At 42.5% G+C, this 27,124-nt stretch overlaps 1 protein-coding gene across 1 annotated transcript in view; it reads right to left on the bottom strand.

The window, feature by feature from the left end:
* The window catches only part of lmbrd1 (LMBR1 domain containing 1), a 171,496-nt gene that overhangs the window by 16,690 nt on the left and 127,682 nt on the right, over positions 1-27,124 (bottom strand). The window contains exons 12-14 of the mRNA XM_037533048.1: positions 25,026-25,130; positions 24,715-24,864; positions 20,300-20,378 (exon numbers count right to left, since the gene is read on the bottom strand). Coding sequence (XP_037388945.1) covers positions 20,300-20,378; positions 24,715-24,864; positions 25,026-25,130 — 334 coding nt within the window. The remainder of the gene's footprint in view (positions 1-20,299; positions 20,379-24,714; positions 24,865-25,025; positions 25,131-27,124) is intronic.

The raw sequence follows: 27,124 nt of genomic DNA, 5'->3' as shown, positions 1-27,124 counted from the left end.
TTAGCGTGACAGATGAAAAGAAAAAGCTCCACCGGGGCTCGATGATTATCTTCGCTTTTGTCTGAACCCATTAAGAGCACACACACACAAAAAAACACTTTCCAGGACGAAAATCGCTTGTTCTCTTATGGTGCCAGCCAGTAAAAGCCAGCTGACGGGTTGCTGCGGATGGACCAGGCACATTTTCACAAATGAGCGTCCACGGATGGAGCTGAATGGTCTTTAGTCGCTTTGCAAAGGTCAGACGGTAGAATTATATAAACACAGCCCAGTACAGTTAAACTAGGGTTGGCAATATGACAATGTATATCGTTATCGTGATGTGTCACAATATACAGCTTTTATGAACATTGTGTACATCGTTAGTGCTTGTAGACACTGAGCAACTGCATGTTTCATTATGAAGAGAGCAAAATTAGTCCTGTTTGACTGAATCACTGAGACGGAGTAAAAATCATTTTCTTTTTGATAGTATTCTTTAAAAAATGCAGCACTGTTGGTTCTGTGTTCTCTGTTCCAGCTGATCAGATGTCTGAATAAATATCGTGACATTGTGTACCATGAAAATTTCGAGCAGAATCATATCATATTAGTGCCATATTGCTCACCTCTAAAAAAATTTTAGTCACCTCTAAAAAAAAAAAAAAAAAAAAAAAAAAAAAAAAAAAAAAAAAAGACCAGCCTTCTCTGACCTATGTAGCATTCATTTATATGTCCAAAAGTTTGTGGACATTTGTTCATTCAAGGGTATTAAGAGTGAGTTTATCTCTTCTACTCTTCTGGGAAGGTTTGTACAGGGTGAGTCAATTGGATCCTGCGCCTTCAGCTCTGTGTTCAGCACCAGGGACAGCACACTGAACACGTCAGATAGCTGTGCATCCCAGTTGTTGTTGCAACTTTGTGTTGATAACATTCCCATTGGAAAAACTTGCCCTTGATCCAATACGGTGGCTTTCAAGGTAGCGGCCATGTTCCGGACATAGCCTAAAAAAAAGGCCCCCTCACCCGTTACTCGCTGGGGTCTTCAGATCTGTCATTTTCCCTTTTGTTTCTGAAAAAAACGGTGTCCTGTAACTTTTGACTCACCCTGTAGATTAGAACATAGCTGTGATGATTTGATTGAGCATTAGTGAGGTCAAGGTACTGATGTTGGATGGTCAGTTCTGGATGGAGCTCCATCACTCCAGAGAACAGTTCCACTGTTCCACAGCCCAGCACTGGGAGGCTGACAGGCACTGGGTATAGTGATCTTAGACTAACATGCAGCTGCTTCAGAGATTCCCATCCTATTGATCGGCGCTTTTGTATGGAGTTTATACAAGAAAGTGTGCAGGAGAATGTTCAAATAACTGGATTCTAATAACGAGAGATATCTATAAACTTCTGAACATGGTGTATACGTCCTTTGTCAACGCCTTCCCACAATGCACATGCTAAAATGGGAGGTATAGTGGTTGTGAAGTAAATAACAGTACGATCCTGTGCCCTGATATACTGTGGATTCCATCATGAGCATGTAAAGGGTGAGCCATCAAGAGCTTCGCCATCTAGACAAACTCAGTAATTCAATCACTGCAATGTAAACAAAATCACAGGATCAGTTTAATGTGAAGTGGTAGAGAAACTTACTGACCTTCAACAGGGTGGGAACCAAAGGTCGCAACATCTGACACTAATACAGCAGCTTTATCCACAATGCTAAATGACCAGTGAATCTGTATGTCTTTCTAGTTTTATATGAAAATCATTGGTATATCTGTAAAAAACTATTTTCTTTAGGTTCTATTTTCCCTCACAATGCCCCACACGCACCTCTCCATCCTTCATCCGCTTTCTGGGCCAAAAGTTTATTGCAAAACTATCATAAAAGGACGTATCAAGCAGCAGGCGATGTAATTGCAAGCATGTTGTGTAATAACTTTCTGTGATTAAAGCATTAAGGGCTCCAGACGTTTGGTTCCCCGCTGTAGAGAGCAGCTCTGACTCAGCTCGTTTGTCCAGAATGGAGCTTTTACAACAGGCCACTCTGAATGACTCTGTTTTAGAAATGTGAGTCGTGATTTATTGGCTTTCGATTTGATTTGGGTGAATTACGAACGATTCACTTTGATACACTAAACAGGGTTATGATTCAGTGATCTGATTCAGCGAGTCAGGCATCTTTAAGAGTTATTATAATAAGTTTAAAGTATTTTTAAAATGTAGAAAGTAGTAAAAGTAGTTTAAATATAATTTTTTTGGCCAATGGTAACGGTTCAGTGCAACGATGAATTAAGTTAAGATTAAGATTAAGATTAAGTGACCCTTATTAGTCCCACAACGGGGAAATTTCACCTCCACATTTAACCCATCCGTGAAGTGAAACACCACATACACACTAGGGAGCACACACACACTAGGGGGCAGTGAGCACACCTGCCCGGAGTGGTGGGCAGCCCAATCCGCAGCGCCCGGGGAGCAGTCGGGGGGGTAGGTGTCTTGCTCAAGGACACCTCAGTCATGTGCTGTCGGCTCTGGGGATCGAACCGGCGACCTTCCGGTCACGAGGCTGGATCCCTAACCTCCAGCCCACGACCGCCCCAAATTAGCAGGACAAATGATTAATCTTGAAAAATAATTAATTGAATGAAACAGTGCTACTTTGTTTACATCATAACCACTGAATAGTGATGATGTCTTGGAAAACTGGTGAAATTAGTCATTAAACGAATGTTACATAAACAGCTTAGATCATTCTTGTAAACTGAACAAAGAGCACACAGCTTCCTGAGTTACAGAACTATTTACATCAACAGACTAGTGCTTAGAAATAGGCTTTACTTTTCACTCTTCTCTGGGGATGTACTGGATTAAACTTCACCTGGAGGTGGGATGAGTACATGACAGGCAGTATGATATTTTGTTTTTCTGATGATGTAATACGTTGAAACGAACAAAGAAGAACATTTGGTGCCACATTTAGAATATATGATGCTAATAATAACAACCAAGTTTAATTTTTGTTCAATATTTTACAGACTCTACTGAACTAAATCCAATTAAACAGGCACTATTGTGCTCAATCTGTAATGAAACATTTTCTTTGAATATTATTATTTTTAGGATTACGATTTAATCATTATTATTAACGGCATGACACCACTGAGTGACTGGACAGTGGAAAACATTTGGGATTTTATATTTGTCCAGCATCACCTCCACAGAGTTCTAGGTAACGCTTCATTTGGGTAGCCCACTTTGGATGCTTTGTAGATACTTAATTACTTTAGGTTACGTTCATCTAAATGTCGATTAAATTAACCGTCATTTTCTTTAACCCTAAATCTGCTCTAATCCTAACCTTAACCTCAATCCTAAACCTAACCCTGAACCTGGTCCAAGCCTTAACCCTAACCTTAACCTCAATCCTAATCCTAAACCCAACCCTAAACCTGGTCCAAGTCCTAACCCTAACCTCAACCCAAAACCTAAACCCAATCCTCACCCTGGTCCAAATTCTAACGCTTCCCCTAAACCCAACCATAAACCTTCTCTAATCCTAACCTTAACCTCACCCCCAATCCTAAACCCAACCCTAAACCTGCTCTAGACCTAACCTCACCCCTAATCCTAAACCCAACCATAAACCTGCTCTAATCCTAACCTTAACCTCACCCCTAATCCTAAACCCAACCCTAAACCTGCTCTAGACCTAACCTCACCCCTAATCCTAAACCCAACCATAAACCTGCTCTAATCCTAACCCTAACCTTCAACCCAAAACCTAAATCCAACTCTCACCCTGGTCCAAATCATAACCCTAACCTCAATCCTCATCCTAAACCCAACCCTAACCCTGGTCCAAATCACCTTCACTGAGTTCAGAATCAACAGAGTTTCAGCAGATAGTTTGTGAACCGTTTGGTCATCTGTAGATGATCTATAGGGGACCACAGTGGATTATTCAAATACAGTGAGACTGAGTTCTATTCAAACCAAAATCAGGCAGCGATACGAACACGAAGAAAACAACGTTCACCCACATCACAGCCGACGCTGCCGCATCGCTGTCAGATACCACCACCACCACCCACCCCCCCGCGTGCCGCAGGAAGACAAACGAGGGTCCGTCTCGGAGAAGGTGCTGCTGAAAGAACAGGACGCTCCAGACAGCATTTCTCGCAGAGTTCAAAGAGGGTGTAGCCTCACAGCTGGTTTGGAAGGGCAAATCCTCCCAACACTGACACGGTTAAAATACGTGGTTCCTACTGAAGAAAAAAACCCAATACCTGTCGCCTTTGAAGCCTCCAGCGTGATTACTACAAAACATCTGCTGCGTCTTTCCACTACAGCTCTGCTCGCTGTGATTGTTGCTAGGAAACAGTAAGATACTGAAGTTATTCAGCATTACAATAAATCTATTAGCCCTGGGTCTATGAGCTGAAATTCTTGTTGTATTTTTTTTTTAAAGTAGCACTTAACGTGGGCCTCCAGTTGTTCAAAGAGAGGGTGCATTTACATAAGCTCGTTACGCAGAGCAATTAGCATTTCTACAAGCTTTTGTTTCAGACGAGCTGAAAACAATGACAGCCAGTGCGATGTTAATGTGGAACGCTAGCAGCTAAGATTACACTTCAGTGCAGTAGGAACCTGGCAGAACCTGGCAGAACCACAACTGTGTGCTTAAAAACTGCTGCTGAAAGAGCCGAAAAGCTGTCCTGCCCCTCACAGCGGTGCACGACCAATGGCGGCATGGAGCCGCCCAAACATCGCCATGGTTACCGCGGTGCTGGTGAAAGTGAGTGATAATCAGTTTATCAGCTGCTTAAAAAAGATGGCTCTCCAAGGGTTCTTTAGTAAAGACAGTTGTTCTGTATAGAACTGTGAACACTCAAAGAACCATATTCATGCTTAAACGGTTCTTCAGACTAATGAGGAATAGGTGGTATACGGTTCTATAGGACCAAAAAGGCTTTGTCTATTGTTATGTCAGGTTTGTACAGAGGGTTCCATAGAAGAACCCTTTCTGGTGCTACATAGAACCATATACGGCATTCTCCATCAATCTGAACATTGTAACAATAGAAGAACCATTTTTGGTGCTATATAGAGAACTTGTTTTTAAAAAGGTTGTATATAGAACCATAAGCAACACACTTTCCATCAATCTGAAGAACCATTTCACCATGCAAAGAACCATTTAATTATGCAAAGGGTTCTTTGAGTGGTCATGGTTCTGTATAAAACAGTTTTCAAGACTAAAGAACCATCTTTTTTAAGTGTGTAGTTCTTTGAGTGGTAAAATGGGTTTTCAAATTGATGGAGAAGGTTTTGCATGTGGTTCTACATAGCACCAAAAAGAGTTCTGCTATTGTTACAAGCTTGACGTCGTCCATTTTCACCAGCACCGTGGTCACCATGGTTCTTCAAGGGTTTTTTATTAGACAGTGGTCCTGTATGGAACCTCAGACACTCAAAGAACCGTTTGCATGCGTAAATGGTTCTCTGCAGGGTGAAATGGTTCTTCAGATTGAAGGGAACAGTGTTGTATGTGGTGCTATATAGTAAAAAAAAGCATTCTGCTATCACTACAAGCTTGACATTGTAACAATAGAAGAACATTTTTGGTGCTTTACAGAACCCTTTTCAAAAAGGTTCTATATAGCACCATTTACAAGATTCTCGATCAGAAGAACCACTTCAAAATACAAAGAACCCTTTAAGCAAGCAAATGGTTCTTTGAGTGTTTACAGTTCTGTAGAGAACCATTGTCTTTACTAAAGAACCCTTGAAGAACCATCTTTTTGGTGGAAACACTGAAAATGAGGGTCCCCTTTAAGGCGAAGGGGTCCGAAGCACAACCCACTTCTTCACAAAATCTTCCGTGCTTTGCCTGTAGTTACACATTTCCACCACAGAGGTCTCCAAACCCCCCAAACCTACACAGTGCAGCTCTACACTGAGAGGAGCAGGGCAGGTGAAGTGAATCAGGCCTGAGCTGCTGAGGGACGGAGGGAGTGATGGACTTATAATGACTTAGTAGGAGGTAATGAGGAGCATGCCGGTCCACATCTGCTCACAGACAAGCTGGCTGTCCTTCTTCTCGCTTGCCATCCGGGCAGTCACTACACTGACCTCTAACTCATGCCCACACACAGCATATATACTCACATATATACTCAACTCACTCCCTTCTGTCTCTCACAGCCTGTGGAAACCTCGCCGACAGTGGGTGAGCAAGGTCACACGAGGATTCTCCCAAACTGCTTTTTCACACACGTAAAGGTTTTATTGAATCCGACTTGTCTGCACCTGAATTATGACCACCAGGCTGGGCTTTCGCCGAGAGACCCTTTAGAATTGAGATCTCGGCAGGAAACCGAACTGAGACGGACTGATGTCTCACTGCATTCGAAAAACAGAGAACGGTGTGTGTTAAAGGCCCCAAATCACAGGAAACCAAAATTCACTTGCTTTTCTGTGAAACGAAATAAATTTGCATAAAAGTAAAACCGTACTTTCTGTGAGAGGTAGAAACGCTGAAATAGTTACATGAATTTTGGAATTTCTTAACCATAACCTCCATATTTCACGTATTTTCCCCCTGGGGTTCACTGACAACGTTCGTGTGGTATTATGTGCAAAAAAAATGCATTACTTGCTTTAGTCTGCAGGCCTTTTACAGCAGGAAGTGAGGCTGCATCCCTGGCCCTCCAAAAAAACCTAACAAAAACAAAATATTGGCCTAATATTTGCTCCATAAACCAGAATTAAAGGCAAATCACTATTTTATTGCTTGTCTTTCGGGTCAGCTGTTTGGTGCTGCTTGAATTCGGGTGGTTTCGCCTGTCAAAACCAAACTAAAGAAAAGGTTCAACAGGTCCGCACCAATCGCAGCAGGCCTGAATGGGCCTCCCAGCTGAAATGCTGACTGGCTCTGCCGCTCAGTTTTACTCTGTCTATTCGTGCTGATCGCCACTTCATGCCATTTAGGCAAAGTGGAGGTTTTTATGTCGCGTCCTGAAGTGGTGGGGCGAACGCCAGCTTGCCACCGTGCTTCTGGCGGGCCTGAGATAGACCCCCCCCCCCTTTTTTTTAAAGTAAATGTGTCCTAAAGTCTGAAAGTTAGTGAGGAACATTAAGAATCGTCATATTTTCTGCAGTTTATCACTTTATAGAGTTTCAGTGTAAACATGATGATTTTCTGTTCAAAGCTGTGTGTTTGCTGTAGTTCTTGAGCTCAGAATGAGCTAAAACAGCCACTGCTGACACACTTGGTAAAGTTTGGCAGAGTTATGATTGTTTCGATCGTGACAGAATGCAATGTTTTAATAGAATCAACATAATTAAGGTACAGTGTCACTCAAAGCAAAAGGATTTTAGTCTAAAGCCTTAAAGGCACAGTAAAGGAAAAACAGACCCTGACAAAGAGAGACAGGAAATTAACGCTTGAAGCACTTCAATACTGAAAACCAACCAGCTTGGAGGCATCAGGGGGCTCAAAGACCTTAAATAGCGTCGTTATTCATGTAAAAATGAATAACGACCGCTTTTGATACATAAACCCACATAAACGTCATAAGAGGACCTGAGGGAAGAATGATGTCGAGAGATGTATGAGGTGGCCTCTTTAAAGGAATTGAGCAAGAGGGGGTCACATGATTCGATCATGAACATGACAAGCCTATGGGTGAAAAATAGACCTCCCTCGCTTAGTTATGTGACTTCACTCCATATTCAGCCTTTACAAGAAAGCTGGAAATCAACCTGACAGGATGAGAACATTTGCACATGGCACATGTGGATTCACGGGAGACGAACGTCGTTAAGATCCGTTTTAATTTGCAGCTGCCGAGCACATCGGAGCATCGACTCAGTGGAGGGTAGCCATGGCAACTACACTTGATCCTCCAGATACAGTGCCTCTGTCAAGTCTCGGATGAACACAGACGTAATATCATTAACTGGAAGCTGCAACAGAGAATGTAAAATAAATACAGCAACACAGAGGAGAAGGCAGTTCTGCCTCCAGCCACAATCAGAAAAATCGTAATTGCCTCGTCAGAACACGACAGATACCTGGAACATTCCTTGGATAAGAACACCTGACATTTCCACTTAAGCCAAGTGTCCCTCTCGTGTTAAATAAATATGTTCAATTATGTATTCAACACATTTCCTCAGAGGTCGGTCAGGAGTAGACGCTGAAAAAACAGACTTCAACGTTTAAAAAAGGAAATTAATGCTTGAAACGCTTGAATACTGAAAGCAAACCAGCTTAGAGGCATCAGGAGAAGACCTTAAAGAGGAATGCCATACATTTTTCAGAATTTCTGCATAATTAGAGAGAGTCATTCAGAGAAAGTCACATTGGTGGTGATAGGAACCAGGCGTCCAACTCTCAAAGCTCCCTCACAGAGAGTTATTAAAATCAAATGGTCTTGAATTCACTGCCTGACGACTGAGACGCTGTTTTGAGAAGATTTTGGCCTTAAGCTCCATTCATGGTGGAGGGATACATGACATGCCAGGGCAGTTTGAGGCAAAACAGTCCCCAAACGAAACTTATTCATTCAGATTTTCCACCATTTTCCCATCCCCAACATATAAAACTTGTGTAGGTTCTCTGGTGGTTCTGGATGGTAATTAAAATGTGTATATCTGTGTTGTAGTCATGGCGACCCCTGGTTCCTATCACCACCACTGTAAAGACGTCTGAACCATTTCACACCAAAACACTGAATCCCTCTGTTAAAATAAGAGCTATACGTTATATTGGCACTAGAAGAGTAGAGACAGTTAGAGACGTCAAATGGGGTCCAACTCTATATAAATGTCCACATTTTTGGAATGAGGCGTCCAACAAGCTCATACAGGTGTGATGGTCAGGTGTCCACATACAGGCTTATAGTGAATGCCCATGAAAAACATCAAATATCGGCACCAGTCCAGAATTCCTGTATCGATGCATCCATAATTATTGCTTATCAGAACTTATAATACTGATCAAATCAGAGAGCTTTCAAAGCGGTCAGGTCCTAATTAAAAGTACTGCTGAAGCAGTTCTGGAGCAGCGTGGAGGACAGATCTAGCTTGTTAACACCAGCGCCAACTGTGCCTTTTGAGGCATTAAATCTCCTCTTTTTCTCTTGTTTTCTGTCTTTCGCTCAGCATGACTCTCGTTTTAAACCCGAGGAGGGGGCTTTCGCTTTGCCTCTGTACCCCCTCCCCCTCGTCAGGGCGAGGCCTCAGGCCCTGGAAGGTAGAGAACTCGCCCAGGCCGGCTCCCTGTCGCATGTGTTCTCCCTGCTTGACACTTCCTCCTACTCACGCTTGGTTGTGCAACGAGCCGTTACGCAAGGCAGAGCAGCTCCCAAAAATGTGCAAGGAGGGCAGGGCTCATGCGCAGGGAAAGAGGAAAAACCTGGCAGGGGCTCGTTTGAAGGAAAAAAAGAAGAGAGACAGAAATAAAAGACGACTACTTTTTTCCCCCTCATGTATTTCCTTCTCTATAGCTGCACTCGTGTGCCTGGTTTTAAAACAGCAAAAACCAGACCGCTTTGTTCATTAACCAAGGCAGATGGTGAAGCGCGCTCTCTCTTTTTCTCGACGTCCCATATTGGTTTGTAAGCTGGGCTTTGAACATTTTGCCACGTTTATAGATTCAATAAATAAATAAACGCGGTTACTGCGACATGGAAACCGACGCTGTGCAAGCTAAAAAATGGATGGGGACAAAGCAAAAAAAGGAACTTGTGTTTTGTTTTTTTGGTCTTCAGGCTGCTCAAACGCTGCCGACGGACGAGGGGGAGCGAGTCAAGGGTGTCCGTAAGTGCACTGTGGTCAGAACGATTAGACGTGCAGTTGTCAGTTAATGCGAAAGCCCACAGAGAAGCGGAGAACGCTCTTAACGGCGAACGCTCTTAACTGATTAATGATTTAATCAGGAGACATGCGGTGCTTTGCATAGGCCACCACTTCTCCACTTGTGCACCGTTTGGCCGTACGTCTTAACGGAGAAAGGGTTTTATTGGTTTACCGTTACGTTTAATTACGTTTAGTAATCTTTCGCTCGTCTTGATTAACTCAGGCACTGGGCAGCTCAATACTATAACATGCTTACAGCAAGGTGAAGTGGCGTCTTACCAGTGGGGAGGTTTACAGCCACTTGCACTCGGTCACTCACTTTCGCATAAAATATGTGGTCAGTCACTTGGAAAAGTTTGAGCACCTCTTGTCCAACTACATGTTTGTTTAAGTGAAAGTTTCCTCTATAGAATACACACTTCTGTTTATTTTAATGTGCAATTACTGTTTGTTTTATTTACTGTTTTTTTGCTGCGTTCAATATTGAAAAAAAATGTATTAATTAAAAATGTAAACATTGAGTTGACTCAGATTTATCGTTTTCATTCTGCTATGCTACTAAAATAGAGCAATATAATGACCTTTCATCGCATTCAGTGTCTTGCAAACACATTCGACTCACAATCTGCATCAATAACCATCACATGTTCACGCTCTACAGGCTTACAAACACAAACGTATGAAACGTGAAAGGTATCAAGTGAACGTTTACAGTGAACTTCTCAGAATTATGCTCATGTTAGTGAGTTGTTGAGACCTGCAACTTTCAAGGAGCAAAGGTACAAATTTGTGAGTGTCATTTTATAGGATGGATTAATTAACAGCTGCTTTACAGATGAACACACATGTCTAAGATCTGGTATCAACAAAGTTGTTGCTGTACAGTCTTCACCGTGCTTTATATGAAGTGCTTCAGTTTCTTATATAAATGATGAGGAAATACAGCTTTACTGTATGCGTCTCACAGCAGGCGGCAGGGTTCTGTCAGGAATCAGTACTCGACAGGCTCTAACGCGCTGACGGACACTGCTGCAGATGGTCTTATTCCTAAAACTTGTTGCTGTTGGTTGAAACTGCTTGATTTGTGCTCATCAATTCCTCATTTTACACACACGTGGGGATTTGGAGACCTCTCCAGTGGAAATTGTGCCTCAGACCCCTCCCCTGAGGGGATGAATCTGATGACTGAAAGAGAATTCAAAGAGAACTCAGTCAAGTGGATCAGGAAAATTTTACGACTGGCAATGTTACTGACATTCTTACAATAATAACGAGTGACCACTGGGGTGAGTGTCAGCCAGCTCGAGAGAGCTTGGAGAGTTATACTGCCAATATCAAAACAACTCGCTCTGCCCTTAATGGCACAGCAGGACTGACCAGGCAAGAAGTGTGGGAAGTGGGAGATCCAAGGCGGCTGCCAGGACCCCCTGATTTCAGGATTGTAGCTGTTAAAAATAATAATAATACCAATAAAAAATCTCTTTGGCGTTTTCCGGCAACAGGAGGCAGTGTGAACATTGCAGACGCAAAGTGGGCGGAGTCTGTGACGCGACAAAGTTGTGCGGAATTTAACTTTATGCAAAAAAGGAGTGAAGCGATGTGGCAATTACCAATAGGAATTGATCAGTGAGCAGCATAGTGCACGCTTTATCTCCACCACTGTGGAACAGTACAATCCATTTTTGCTTTCTAGATAACTGTTCCTGGAATAATGGCAGCGCTGCAAATAGACAGTAACCACAAAGACCAAATACTGCTTTCCTCACAAACTGACTACACAGACATAGGGATTAAATAAAAGTCAGTACACAAGCGATTCCTCACCAGGATTTTAGCAACTTCTAGGAATACATCTGATTGGTGCTTGGCATCAGTGAAACCACGGCAACCAACGGCGCACTCGAGTTGAGAAACGCTCACAGGCGATAAGCGGCCAGCGAAAAGTTGCTGCCGATGTGAACGGAGGGTTAAACTGTGCATGGAAGGATTTATCTTCCAAGGACATGAGGGAGTCGTCATGACGACCCCTGGTGTTCCCATCACCACTGTAAAGAAGAAATAAGAGGAATTGTCTTTTAAGTCTCGCTTCTTTCCTGTCAACAAGCAAAAAGAGGCAGGCCTAACTCCAAAAGCCAAAAGGAACACACGCCCCACCCCCTCCCCCCACCCCCCCACCAAAACTCAGGAAATTAAAGCTAGCCAGCTGCAGTTAACATGAGCAAATCTGCATAATGCTAATTGGCGTCTGTCGCCTCCCAACGATTATTAGCAACATTTGTGGGCAAGACTGCCTCTTTGAACTGCCAACAGGTATCATGGCTCTGTTTTCAGTGCTTTCTCGACATTCTTTCAGCACGGGCCAACGCACAGCAACATTAAGGATCTAAAATTGGCTCCCCTTGTGGCCAGCGGTGGAGAGTGACCCATTAGTCAGGTCTTATTAAGCAGAACAAAGCTGTGCCATTAGACCCTGCTGCAATGCTCCGAACAGCCATTCAGGAGATAGCAGCATCCCCCTTTTTTCTGCAAGTATGACTCCAACCACAGAGGGCACAGCACAATAATGACAGCGCTCCGAAAATGAGCTTGGCGACAAGTGCCTTCATAGAGGAGGCAACCACAGGAACGCTCCAATATTTGTTGTGAAATGCCATCTGGAGAAAGCGGGATATTAAACAGATGATTTGTGAAGCTACGCTGAGGCGGTCCTATTGTCGCCGCGGCACAAACCGTGTAAATGAATGTGTTCACACAGATCAAAACAGCAATGATGCCTGACAGGGTGTGCATTAGGAGGGCACGTACGCTTGCCAATTGGGAGTCAAAAAGGAGACACTAATAGGCCTAGCACCATCACAATAACGAGGACAAATGTTGACCAAACATTGCGCTTATTGAGAGGGACCATCCTGACAAATAAATAGCACACAACCTGTGCTCGTGTGTAAAAGTGAGGCGTTTTGCTGCCGGCGGGCGAAGACAGAACGCAGGCACTGCAGATGGGGGAAAGAGCCAAAAAAAGCTCTGAGGGAACAGATTGGGAAGCCGTGATGGTTGGCAAGTGCGAGGGGACTGGAGACGGATCGATTTCTGATGACCTGCTGAGACTTGTACCCAACCGAGGGGTCCTCCACTGGGCAAAATTGGCCTCAGGCTTCCAGCATTAGTGCTAGAGTTAAAGTAGAGACACCCAAGGTAAAATATCACTCCAGTAAAAGTAGAAGTTCCTCCCTTTAGACCTCCACTGGAGTAAAAGTACTAAAGTATTTCCCTTCAAATGTACTTAAGTATAAAGTAAAAGTACTAAAAGAGTAATTCTGGCTCTGATGTCCTGTTATCATTTTTATAACCAGACTGGCTTCATGAACTCATTTCAGGTGAAAGTCCTCCAGCGTCTCTCTTGGTAAACCAGTCTTTTAATAGAACGTCATTAATTAGTGACGCTGACGTCTATTAAAATGATCAGAAGCACAAAACACTGAAGGTAAACAGTTTCCATCAGGGAGAACCGAGTGGCTCTGAAATCACTTTTTACACACAAGCAAAGTTTCAGTTTCAGATTTATTTACAACTTAGTTCCAAGTTTAAGTTGAATAAAAACTGGCTTTAAACTCAGGATCACAGATGAGCTCCTTTACTATGTTGATCTGTAGGCGTCTGTTCATAAACATAAACCAGCCCAAACTCATTTACTATAAAATGAAATGGTGTTTGTAGAAATTCAGAAAAAAGCCGCGTCAGTCTCGACTGCATATGTGGACATATTTCTATATTGAGCTCTATTTACACAAAGTTAGGTTAGTTCATCATTTATGTTGAACAGACTCTCCCAAAGTTTTACGCTGCTGCGCTGACGTTGAACCGCGTGCTGCACTGGGTCGGTATGACCAACAGGTCAAAACCAGCTCTAAACAAAGTGACCGCTGGGCCCTGATTGGTGCTCTGGCTTTGCGCTTCTTTCGTTTTGACATGTTACGTTTTTATACACACAGAAACCAAAAGGAACGACAGATTTCTCAAAATGTAGGAGGAAAAAGTCGGATATTAGACTCTGAAATGTAGTGGAGTGAAAGGAAAAAGACGCCCAGAACGGAGAAACTTCAGTACAGATACAGAAAAAAACTACTTAAGTACAGAAACTAATGACATTTACTTATTTACTGTCCACCACTGTCCAGCATCCACCTAAGAGTCCACCGTAATTATGAGGTACTGTTTGAGAACGACATGAGAGAAAAGCATTTGTGAATACATGCAAAAAGAACTAAAGAGCTAATCTTACAGATCACGTACATATAGCCAAATGTACGCGAGCACCCCTAACCTTAACCCTAACCCTAATTACTGAGTTTAGGTGTTTTAGCCACACATCTCACACCAAACAGGTGGCCGAATCAAGCTCATAGTCATATACCAAACACTGGTCGCAGAATGTGTCACACTGAAGAGTTCAGTGACTATAAACATGGCTCTGTCATAGACTCCACTTCTGCCACAAGCCAGTTTGTGAAATTTCTGTCTTGCTAGATCTGCCCCTGTCAACTGTAAGTGCTTTTACTGTGAAATTAAAGCATCTAGCAGCAGCAACAGTTCGACCATGAAGCAGTAGACCATGCAAACTCACCATGGCTGAGCAGCTGCACACAAGCCTAAGATCACTGCAATTCCAAGCATCGACTGGAGGGGTGTAAAGCACTGCCGCTGTACTCTGGAGCAGTGGAAACGTGTTCCCTAGAGTGATGAATCATTTCTCTATCTGTCAGTCTGATGATGAATCTGGGTTTGATGGATGCCAGGAGAACCCTGCCTACTGGAATGCAGAGTGCCAACTCTGTAAAGTTTGGTGGAGGAGGGATGATGAGCTGGGGCTGTTTTTCAGGGTATGGGCCTCTCAGCTCCATTAAGGGGTGATGTTGATGCTACAGCACAAAGACATTTTACAGTTATCTGCTTCCAGCTTTCTGTCAGCATTTTGGAGGAAGAGCCTTTCCTGTTCCAGCATGACTGAGCCTCTGTGCACAAAGCAGCTCCATGAAGACATGGAGTGACCAGCTTGGCGTGGAGGAACTCCAGTTGCCTGCACAGAGCCCTGACCTCAACCCCATCCAACACCTTTGGGATGAACTAGAACAGAGATTGTGAGCCAGACCCTCTCGCCCAACATCTGTGTCTGACTTCACAAATGCTCTTTTGACTGAACAGACACAAACTCCCACAGACACTCTCCAAAATACGTCTAACAGCGCATATAGGTGTTATGATCCGGTGTGTCCACATAGTTTTGGCCATATAGTGTATATTCCTCTGCATTTGCTTATAAAAATGGTACTTGGTGACAAACAAGAGGCTATGATTTAGATGTCATTTACACATCAAAAGAAATCCAGCGAAGATTACAATCAAAACGCTGAAGGCAGAGTCAACCTGCAGCGCTAAAGGAACGAGGCTCCGCTCACTACAATTCATGAGCTGTTACCAGCCTCGCTCAGATATTCAGTATAAAAATAACGAAAGAATCAATGTTTTGAGTTTCAGGGCAAACGTAAGAGAGACTGAAATACGTTTTAAATGCGGAGAAGTGCATTTGAGGAAAGTCTATCGCTGATGAAATATCTGCCTTCAGGACATTAAAGATGAGACTGTGTCTCCTTGGCTCACTGATCCAACTGCACACCAACAGTCTGCACTCATTATTACTCTAATGTCCTCCAATGAGACGGCACTGCTATATCGGAGTGCCCTCCGCTGGATAGAGGACAGCATTATGGTCCAGGCATACTGAGATATCACAAATCAAAAGGCTTTAAAGCAGAGATGTGGCGTGCTGTTGGGATTACACACATGTGCCCTACATGGTAGCAACCTCTGAAGAAAACATGAAAGGTGAGCTCAGACAGTAAAAAGCAATACTGGCTTTTGACACCGATATGACCAATACGTTGTGAAGAGGCCGTGTGATAAAAACTTTTCCTGCTTTGTGGTGGAATCACTATAAAACCGGCACCCGGGCTAAAAGGTTAAAACACGGACACTACAATAACATTTTATATCAGCAGGATGTTTAGCCGAGCACAGAATGCAGCAAACGGCTTGTTGTTTAACGACGGCCTGTGTCTCCGATTTTTTCTTCTACTTTATTTATTTCCTGGGGTCCACTTTTGACATGTTGGTATCAAAAGCAGTCTCAATTTAATTTTTTTACCCACTCTTTACTCGTTAAAATAGACCCTCCTTTACGATGCATCAGATGCAACTTGCTTATTTTACATCTCTATTAAAGCAGAACATTTCAGAGGTCATTCAGAGTGGTTTGATGTGATTCCAACAAAACGTACAAACTTTGATGTCTTTACAGTGGTGGTGATGGGAACCAGGGGTCGCCATGACTACAACACAGATAGACATTTTATTTACCGTCCAGAACCACCAGAGAACCCACACGAGTCTTCTGAGCTTATATGGAACGTTGATGATGGAAAATAAGTTTTCTTTAGGGACTATATTCGTATAGTTGTAAATGCTGCTGCTGTACTGTTTTCCCTACTATGACGACATGGGTCTATTAAACAGGGACGAGGCGGATGGGTTACAACAGCAAAAGAGCACTGCAGGTTCCACTCACAACAGCCAAGAACAGGAATCTTTGAAGCACTTGGTCTTGATTTGTGTTGTCACCACAATCAAGCTTAACAGCATGAACCCATGGACTCAATAAGTCTTGGTCAACAGATCAAGCTGGTGGTGGGCATGCATGGCGTGGAACACACTGGCCACCCAATACCAATCAAACATCTCTTGAACGCCCCAGGTTGCACCTCGTCACAAAGTACAAGGCATCTTTCCATGTGGCTCCTCCAGTCACTAGATCTGGGCACTTTGGCATGTGGTAGAGGAGGAATTTCACAGTATGAATGTGTAGCTGATAAATCTGCAGTAATTACATGATGCATTCACATAAACATGGACGAGAATCTCAGAGGAATGTTTACAGCACCTTGTTAAATCCATGCCAAAAAGAGTTCTGGCTGTTCTGGGAGCAGTTTTAGAACAATGTTCCTAATGAAAGTGAATTTAAGCTGTTTTTATAGCTTATTCACCAAATATGGACAGCATGGACTGGACACTGAATGGTCTTGAAACTATAACAATCAAACTACAGGGTGATTCAAGAAGATTCATCTGATTTCAAAGTGCCATATTTGTGTAACTGTGAGGCGCCGAGGAACCAATCACAATCCAACTGTAAGAGGGGGTCATAGAGTTTCTGACTGGCTCCTTCAGTCTGAGAGGAGCTGAGACCCCTGAGCTGAAAGCGTTCTGCGTTCTCCACGTCAATAAGAGTGAATCCGTCAGAACTGTCCAGAGGGATTTCTGTGGGCAGTGAAGCTCCAGTAGCTCAGAGCGTTTGGCGTTGGTTCCACAGCACTGGAAGACCTCCGGAATACCACTGAAAGAGCCGCGAGTGCAGCGACGCCCGACACGCTCAGTCCAGTCTGGGATGAGTTTGACTGTGGTGTTGATGTCGTCCGTACAGCTGGAGGAGGTTCAGACTGAGACCTTCTACAATTACATAATAAACTTTATGCTCAACTTATTCTGTAATGATTTACAAGAGAAATAAATCATTTTGAAATCAGATGACTCTTTTTGAATCACCCTGTATTTTGTTTAAAAAATTTGAGAGGTTAGATTTTTCCTTAAAATGTTATCCTAATTTTGGGACTGGGTGAAATCCCTGTTCAATTAGACAAACAAATAGCTCAGATATCCTAACATTAAATAACTTATGAATATGAATTCAGAGCTACTCAACCCAGCCCGACTTGTAACTGGTGTTTTTTCTGCTTTCTCAACTTGCGGTGTTTATGCAGCAGCCTTGCTCAACCTGACTCGCGCCTCGGTCTCATCTAATTAAAATAGCTCATGACTCACTGCCCACTCCAAACACTGTGAGAAAACAGTAGATATATCTGCAATTAACTGCAAATGTATGGTAGCAATTAACCTTATAGTTAGTAATTATGCTTTTGCTGGTTACCGATGCTTTTTTCCAACATTTTAATTAATATAGCCCTTCTCCTTGGAGCCTGGTGTTATTTGCAGTCTTAAATTCCCATTCATAATGAAAGCATGTCCAGGAGGCATGGGCTTTCCACCGACAAGTCATCTGGATTAACCTTTATATTATCAAATATTCAACAGGGACTATTCAAAACTAATTATCTGCCAATTTACAGTAAAATCTACATGCAATAACATTTACTATAATGTCACCATTTCAAAACCTAATATTCCCTGTAGAGCAGAAAGCCATTGGCTCCAAATGTCCACCTGAAGACCAGGAATCCAAGAGACAGGGGTCTTTGTTATGCACGGCTATTAAACGTCAAAGCTAATTAGGGCTGTCACTGCTGATTACATTAGTACCTGAGCAATCTGACACTTATCTTAACAATTAATTAGGTCGTTAAAACAATACGAAAGTGTTCGCAGCTTTTTAAAGATCACAAACTACTTTACTGGCCATGGGAGACAAAAAATAAACAGCACAGTATTGGATATTTCAAGTTTAAATCTATCTGTACACAGAGGGCAAAGTACTCATATTTCCCAAATTAATCATTAATATTTTTAACATTAAGCCCATTTCATTTTTCAGAAGAAGTGGAAATAGAGGTGGGTGATGCATCGAAAATGTTACCCAACAAAATAGAACTGGTCACATATAAAACATTATAATAATAAATCCACAACTACAAACATTTTTAATTAAACAATTTGAACAAAAACGTTATTGCACTGCACTAAATCCAGGTATACAGGACTAATTATGCTCACTTTGTAATGAAACATGCAGTGAGTCAGCGCTCATTAAGCACTGACGATCTCTGTGACATGCTAAGAAAAGCATATTGGGACGGAATTTATTATGACAATGATAAAACATCCCCATATTGCTCTCCCCTTAGGCACCCCCACCTTGAGACACCATGTAGAGAGAGAAAAGCAAAGGCCCTAAAACTGAATCCTGTGTGACACCACAAGAATTGTTTCAATCTTCTGATAAATTATTTCCCAGTCAAACCAAAACCTCGTTTAATTAAATATGCATATATTTATATGTTAAATTCATTTAAACATATATTTAAATGATTCTACCTGTGTTTGAGAGGGCTCCCTAGTTTAAAGACTAGTCTTGTGATCAACTGCATTTAGAGCCTTTGTCGTGTCTTTTTTTTTTTTTGCATTACTGTTAAGTGATGGTTTGACAGAATGGCTTTCTTTGTGCTAAAAATGGACAATAAAGTGCAAACGCTGCAAATAAAAGCGGTTTTAAATGTAAATCTGACATACTGTATTCTGTCACTTGGCACCTACGTCATGTAACAGTTTCAGGGCTGTAAATTTACAGTTAACGAGTTTTTCTTTATGATTGAACCCTATGTAAGTGTCAGACACACAGGCATTCGCAAACACCTCCTTCGCTTCCAAGCTTCCTAGCCCAATTCTGGGTCCAGACATGTTCAAGTAACCTCTGACAGGCTTCCAGCTCCAGCTGTCTCTCACACTCCTGGGCCAGGAGTGTCAGACTGTGCCTGCTGGGCAGAACAAATGTGACCCAGTGGCTGTCCAGTTGTGCTGCTTTCCTGCTCTACATCTCTCTCGCTCTCTCTCTATAGGGGCTCAGATTTCAGTGCTCTCTGCTCGTGTACGAGGCTTTCTCCTGTGCTCTGTGTACTCCTATTGTCCTCAGATCCCTCCATGGTTTTTTCTACTGAATGAATAAATAATCAAAGCAGAGCTCATCAGGATCAGGACAACCGACCTACCTTGGGGTTTGTGTTTGCTTGGCCGCCTCTCTGTAATAAGTGTTGACGGTGAGAAAGCAAGAGCTTTGCTAATGCATAAGTAAACGCCTGCCCTTGATATTAATTTGTCGTGTAAATAATGGATGAGGGCAAGTGATGCCAACAGGGCTGGAGCGCCACTACTGTATAAGCCCCGCCCACTCCTGAATACTCCGCCTACTTGGTCTCCTTCAGTTTGAACGCATGATGGAACTTGAGTCTTGACAACTGATGAAGGGCTACATGTAAAATTTGCTACCTGGCCACATATTATTTGCTCTCTAGAGCAGCTGTTCTCAAAAGTTTTTAGTCTCAAGACCCCCTTTGTGCCCCCCACCAACAATTATTGCCTTCACTTAACAAACGAGGACCGTGTCTTCTTAGTGGGAGAGTATTAGTATTTTCTCAACAGACGTCAGGCAGCATTTACAAAGCACAGTTATGCACAGAAGCTTTGTAGGAACCCACTCATTCTGGACCTGCTCAGGAGCGCCCCCTAGCGTCAGACAAACCCAGAAGACATTACTGGGTGACACTTCTCCTCATTACACACTCTCTGATAAGACTACACGATAGAACATACGAGTAGACAGAAACCGTCCTACCTTCTGGAGCATCTGCGTCACATATCTTGGTGGTAGAGGCAGTCTGATTTCCTGGTGAGGGGTCCACTGACAGTGGGGTCTAAGGAAAGAACAGAAAACACCACCAACAATAAAGTATTTAATCTTACATATTTCTAAAGCTTGCTCTGGTCTATTTAAACCCACGACATGAACACAGTGAGACAGTGAGAAGCTAAATATTTACAAATTCATAACTTACAAGGTACTTTCTATTGCGAGGAGTCGATCCCAAACCCTGACCCCTGACCGCTGAAGTGAAGTACAAAAAATGTTATTCAAAAAACGAGGTTCCACGTTTTTATCACCATCAAAACAAAAACTTTGTTTTTGAGCCTTCTTTTAGCCACACCCCTGCATTTTAGAGCAGGAAGTGAGGCTGCATCCCTGTCCCTCAAGGCCACATGGTGAGCAGTTAGATCCCATTGTTTTGAACTTGTGTCCCAAAGTCTGAAAGTCAGTGAGGATCATTAAGAATCGCCATATTTTCTGCAGTTCAGCACTTTTTAGTGTTTTACTGTAAAATATGATGATTTTCTGTGTGAACAGCTGTTCACAGCTGTGTTTTCTGGTCATGAACTGAGTTTTTGAGCTCAAAATGAGCTAAAATCGTCACTGAAACAGTGGCTACTGAAATATTTGGGATGGTTTGGGTCAAGTTATGATTGATTTGGTAGTGACAAAATGGAATGACTAATCACTACTTTAAAAAAATAATAACATAATTAAAGTTTAGTGCAGGGGTCGCAACCCAAAAGCTCCTTGGGAGCCACAACATTGTATGTCCATGTTGTCATCTTGGCTGTAATTCTGTCTCAGTAGGTGCTGATGTGCTGGGATAAACTAAAAGTATAATATGAAAACGCAGACTCACTCTCTGCTCTGCTTTAAGCTTCAGCTCAGCTAAAGCTGCTTTTCTCGCATCTCCAGCAGGAAACTTTTCCTCAAAAGTAGAACGGTTTCTCGCAAAACGTCTCAGCGTTCGACTTTTTACGAGGCAGAAGTTGCCTCTCATTCAGCACCTTGAATTTTCCCGTTCCACGTTAAAAGGTGCCTGAGGTGCCAGAATGTAACTGCTGCACTTTTTAAGGTGGAACGGGAAAATTCCAATGAGAAACTGACTTCAGCTTTGATTTTTAGTGGTCAGTTTTTCACTGCAGATTAAACACATCAGGAAACCAGCTGGAGTGATTAGAAACACAAAGTCCATTCATCTCCAAATTATCAATGTTCGACTTAAATCTCTCTCTTTGCTATTTCATTAGGTGAGATTTTTAATTTGATGATGCGTAATGTAATTTAATTTAAATATGCGTTGCTATGGTGACCAGCCGTCTGCGCTGATCTTCAGGGTTAAAGGGTGAATCAGCAGTTCTACATTAACTCCAGAGTTTAAGACCATTTACTGTTAAACTGTGTTGAAGGATCGCCAGAGCTTTATTTTACTGTAAAGGAGGATTATTTTATGATTACCTACTGATCTGATTCTGCTGTGAACTTTGAATCATTTCAGTTGAATCATCCATATATGATCATAAGTATCTTCTCATCATTAAAGGCTCCTCCTACTGCTGCTGAGACGCGATGTTCTCTGAACTCTGTAGAAGAGTGTGGCTGTTGGTGTGCATGAGCTCTTTTAGATAGATGATGCTAATTGGTCAGCTTAAGGTGCACGCTGGGCTGTTTACTGGACACAGGGGGAGGCTAGTTACTGCCATAAACTAATCATATTTTTTCTTTTCTGTTCCCTCCAAACAGCCCTGGGCAACCAGACTCCTGACCAGACCACCGACAGCGTACTTGACTTGGAACAAATTGTCGTTTAGCTGGGCTAGCAGGGTCTGGCTGGTGACATAATTTGTCTGAGAACAAATTCAAGGGAACGAAATTAAGAGGGGGAAAAAAACGTCTGTCTAGCCGGAATAACGACAGTGATGAAGTTGGTAAGTGGGAGGATGAGGTCAACAGCATTTGTAAGGTTTACAAGTGAGATTTAATGCTTACACACGCAAACACACACACACTCTTGTAGCCTCTGAAGATGACAGTCGTAATCCTTCCTGTTACAGCAGAGCGGATTGACTCCGGAGGTTCAGGTAGTGACATAATCCCAGAGACCTGAAGAGCTACTCACTCTCACTCTCTCACTCTCTCTCTCTCTCTCTCTCTCTCTCTCTCTCTCACACACACACACCCTCAGCCTTAGGGGGGTTTCTATTTCTGAAGTTAATCAAATATAACGTAACTGTGCATCGATTCTAATGCACTTCACAAATCAACTATAACGCCGTTTGGCCAAAACTTTTGCATACAGCTCAAAAGTGGCCTTGAGACACTGTCAGTGTCATTAATGCCTTGTTAATTCACTACTTTCCAAGCTAGTCATCATTTTTCCATATCCATCCATTAGAAAAGATACAACAACCAACAGAAATGATCAGGATTATGAACTGAAAGGCGAAATAACTCAGTGATTAACTGAAAATGAAAGTAAGGCGTGTAAAAGTGCTCAAACGTTTGTGGGATAAACATCTGTTTGTTTTTCCTTTATGTAGGTCAGTATTTTGTGCCTTATTATAACTGTATTTTCTGCATGTTCTATCATTTGGGTGAGAGCGCAGTGCTGCGGTACTCGACTCCGGGCTTGAGAACGCACATTAATGATCTCACCGTTCGGACTCGGTCTCGGTCTCAAAGCGAAGTGGACTCAGAAATAGTTCTCAAGGCCAGTCGAGTGTCTGAGGAAAATGGAAACAAAACTATTTTTTTTCGTATTATCAACAAATCCTTCAAACAGAACTAAGCAGTCCTGTCTCTCCATGTTTAAATAAAATCAGCTTGAGAAACGAACTGATCTTCCATGACTGATTAACTGGGAATTATTTATTTGTTGATGTTCACAAATGTAAAAAAATCTGAATGTTATTATTAATATGTTTTCATTTAATATTAAAAATGCATGCGTGTTGTTTGGTTCGTATTCACTTGACTTTAGGCAGTGAGTTTAAATTTTTAGAGCATCACTGCTACCAAAAGTTACAATGTAAAGTAGGACTATCCTAATTAGTAATACTGAGGTTATATGTTATTTAATTTTACAAAATATATGACAAAGATGAATTGTACTTATTAACATGATGATGATAATGAATGTACATTGAACTCCAAATTAAAGGAATGTTTTCACTTTTTCTTCTTTTTATTTCTAAATTCTAAAAAAGAGGACACTTTTCCACTTCGCATCAGTCCATTTTAAATGAGCTCGGGCCCAGAGAAGGTGGCAGCATTTCTGGATCCTGTTTATATTTGGTTCCTTCTTTGCATAGTAGAGATTTAAACTGGCATTTAATGATCAAGTGACAAACTGTTTATACAGACAGTGGTTTTCAGAAGTGTTTCTGAACCCATGCAGTGATTTCCACTACAGAATCATGTCTGCTTTTAATGCGTTTTTAGTGTTGCCTGAGGCCCCAAAGATCACGGCCAGCAAATAGTGTTTTTTTTTTTTTTGTTTTGTCCCTTGTATACAGAGATTTCTCCAGATTCTCTGAAACTTTTATTGATATTATGTGCTGTAGATTACATAATTTCCACATTCTTTACTATTTAATGTTGAGAAAGGTCCTTCTTGAATTTTTCCACTATTTGATGGTGCAGTCTTTCACAGAGTGGTGAGCCCCTCCTCATCTTTACTTCTGAAAGACTCCCTGAGATACTCTTTCATAGTCAATCATGTTATTGACTTGTTGCCAATCAACCACCAGGTGTTTTTTTAAGCATTACTCAACTTTATCAGCCTTCTGTTGCCCTGTCCCAACTTTTTTGGAACATGTTGTTGGCATCAAATTCAAAACGGGCAGATATTTTACAAAAAACAATAACATTTGTTATTTCAACATTGTTTCTGCCATCTTTGTACTATTTTCAATTAAATTTAAGCTTTAAATGGTTTGCACATATTGCATTTTTACATTTCTTTTCACACTTACCACAGTGTCAATTGTTACTTTAACCAGGCCATGTGTTCTCCGCATGTGCCCATGTCTACATGCTTAAGTAGAGTTTTCTGGGGGACTTCTCAGCCATGCTAACTTGCAATTGGGTTAGAAATTTCACTCTTAGTTTGTTTCCACCCAAAACATCTCATGGTCACCCCCAGACTTTCTCTGTATGAGATCACGTCCGGCTCCGTGAGACTATGAAAAGGGCAGCGCCATCATATGGTGACGTCACAGGAGACTAATAACTTCAGAAATCGCAAATTAACAAGCAGTTGATTGGGTGTCAGTCTGTTATGACATCACCTTATTGAATTACTTTATTTTTTAATTTCTTGTATGCTGATATAATGTTTTTGCCCTTATTGCCAACCCGTTACCCCCTACACGGGCCCTTACCTGCAGCAGGTATTTCTGGCTGCCATACATGACGTACTGCGGGGCCAGGCTGTAGATCATGTAGCTGGTGTGAAGCACAATTAGGAGCAGGATCATGCAGAGGAAGAGCAGGGCCTGAGGACGGGTTCTCTGAGGCCGGATCTTATACAGCTGCCCACATATAGCCATAGGAGGAAAGAGAATAAAGGAGAAAACATGAATAAATCATAAAACTACCCGCCAAGAATAACAGTGCAGAAGTCAACATGAGCATTTCCCCGTTATACCTTCAGCTGTAAAAGGGATTATATGAACTGAATGGGAAGGAATACCCTTATCCAGAAGAACCAGATGCCCATATTCCGGATGCCAGCCATGGAGGTGAAGACGAAGTACATGGTGATGACCGTGATCAGCACATAGTCTAGAGGGAATACCTTTACAAAAAATAAAAGTAAATAAATACATTAAAAAAAATAAGACAAAGAACTTGTTTTGTACCTTCACTACAGAAATCTGGCTAAGAACAAACAGGTCACTGATGCTTCAGATATTATTCATATAAATATATCGTTTGTTAATCATCATCGTGATACTGTCCGCTGTAGTACTGTTACTGTAATGAACATGCAAATGAGTTTTTTTTTTTTTTACAGTTTGTTGCAGACCAATCACAGCTCTCGATGAGAGTTCCTGTGAGCGTTTTTATGAATCCAGATATTCATATAATGTAGACTGGGTTGGCAAACTCCCATATGCCCCCTTACAAACCGCGAGAGGGTGAAAAGCTGGTCCATTGTTCCACGGCCGTGGATTTGGAGAAGGCTTATGACCGGGTTCCCTGAGATATCTTGTGGGAGGTCCTCCGGGAATATGGGGTACCGGGGCTACTACTCCGGGCCATTCGATCTCTGTACTCCCAGAGTGAGAGCTGTGTTCGTATACTCAGCATTAATTCGGACCCTTTCAGTATTGGCGTTGGGCTCCGCCAGGGTTGTGCCTTGTCTCCACTCCTGTTCGTGATATTCATGGACAGGGTGTGAAGGCGTAGCCAAGGTCAGGAGGGCATTATGTGTGGAGGCTGGAGGGTGGCGTCTCTGCTGTTTGCAGACAATGTTGTTCTTTTGGCTGAATCACATGGATGCCTCCAGTGCTCACTGGAGCGGTTTGCAGCTGAGTGTGAAGCGGTTGGTATGCGGATCAGCACCTCCAAATCAGAGTCCATGGTCTTAGCCCGTAAAAGAATGGCATGCCCACTCCAGGTAAGGGGAAAGGACTTGCCCCAGGTGGAGGAGTTTGAGATCAGCCGCAGGCTGGGACAGGCGGCAGCAGTAATGCGGTCATTGTACCGGACTGTAGTGGTGAAGAGGGAGCTGAGCCATAAGGCGAAGCTCTCTGTTTCCCAGTCGGTCTACAACCCGACCCTCACCTATGGTCATGAGCTGTGGGTAATGACCGAAAGAATGAGATTGCGAATACAAGCGGCGGAAATGATCTTTCCTCGCAGGGTGGCAGCTACACTCTATTCGATAGGGTGAGGAGCTCGGCGATCCGGGAGGAGCTCGGAGTAGAGCTGCTACTCCTCCACATTGAGAGGAGCTAGCTGAGGTGGTTCGGGCATCTGATTCGGATGCCCCCTGGATGCCTCCCGGTGGGGGTGTACCAGGCATTGCCTACCGGGATAAGGCCAGGCCCGGGGTCGTCCCAGGACCCGCTGGAGGGATTAATCTCCAAGTTGGCCTGGGAGCGGCTTGGGGTCCCTGGGAATGAGCTGGAGGAAGTTACAGGGGACAGGGTCATCTGGGATTCTCTGCTCTCCCAACTGCTACCGTGACCCTATCACCCTATCATCTGGTGAACAACGACGACGATGATGATGATATTCACATAATCTAACAAAAGTAAGTTATTTTGGTCAAAACAACAGGTCAGGTATCTATCCTTTAATAGGTTTTCAACAGAGCTTTACCAATATACAGGTTGGCCAATAGTATCTGCTGATATTGACGACTGATTTTGTGGGTATCAGCTGATATTTAGCGGCCTTCTGGTACCGAAGTGACCTTACAGAATTGTGCTTTTAGACTGGGGAACCCAGCATGAGGCACCACACAACAGCAACACAGGCTGAACAGGTAAATCTGAGGTTATCATGGTTAAAATAAGACAAGGCAGGGTTAGTTATACAGCACCTTTCATGCTCTGCTGTCATTCAAAGTGCTTTACAAATGAGAAAATAGTCAGAAAACACAGTTGTTAAAGAAAGCTAACAGAAAAAGGAAAAGTTCAAAACATGATTACAACAATAGATTTAACAGATAAAATCATTAAATTAAAATTCTAATTAGGAATTAAAAGTGAGATTAGGATAAAAAATATAATACAGTAACAAATACTATCTATTTATTTACTTTTTTTTAAATAATTGAGG

Source organism: Pygocentrus nattereri, chromosome 22 (genome assembly GCF_015220715.1).
Source record: "Pygocentrus nattereri isolate fPygNat1 chromosome 22, fPygNat1.pri, whole genome shotgun sequence".
NCBI classification, from domain to species: Eukaryota; Metazoa; Chordata; class Actinopteri; order Characiformes; family Serrasalmidae; genus Pygocentrus; species Pygocentrus nattereri.
The sequence above is the reverse complement of the archived record's forward strand: the minus strand, read 5'-3'. Positions and strand labels throughout refer to the sequence as shown.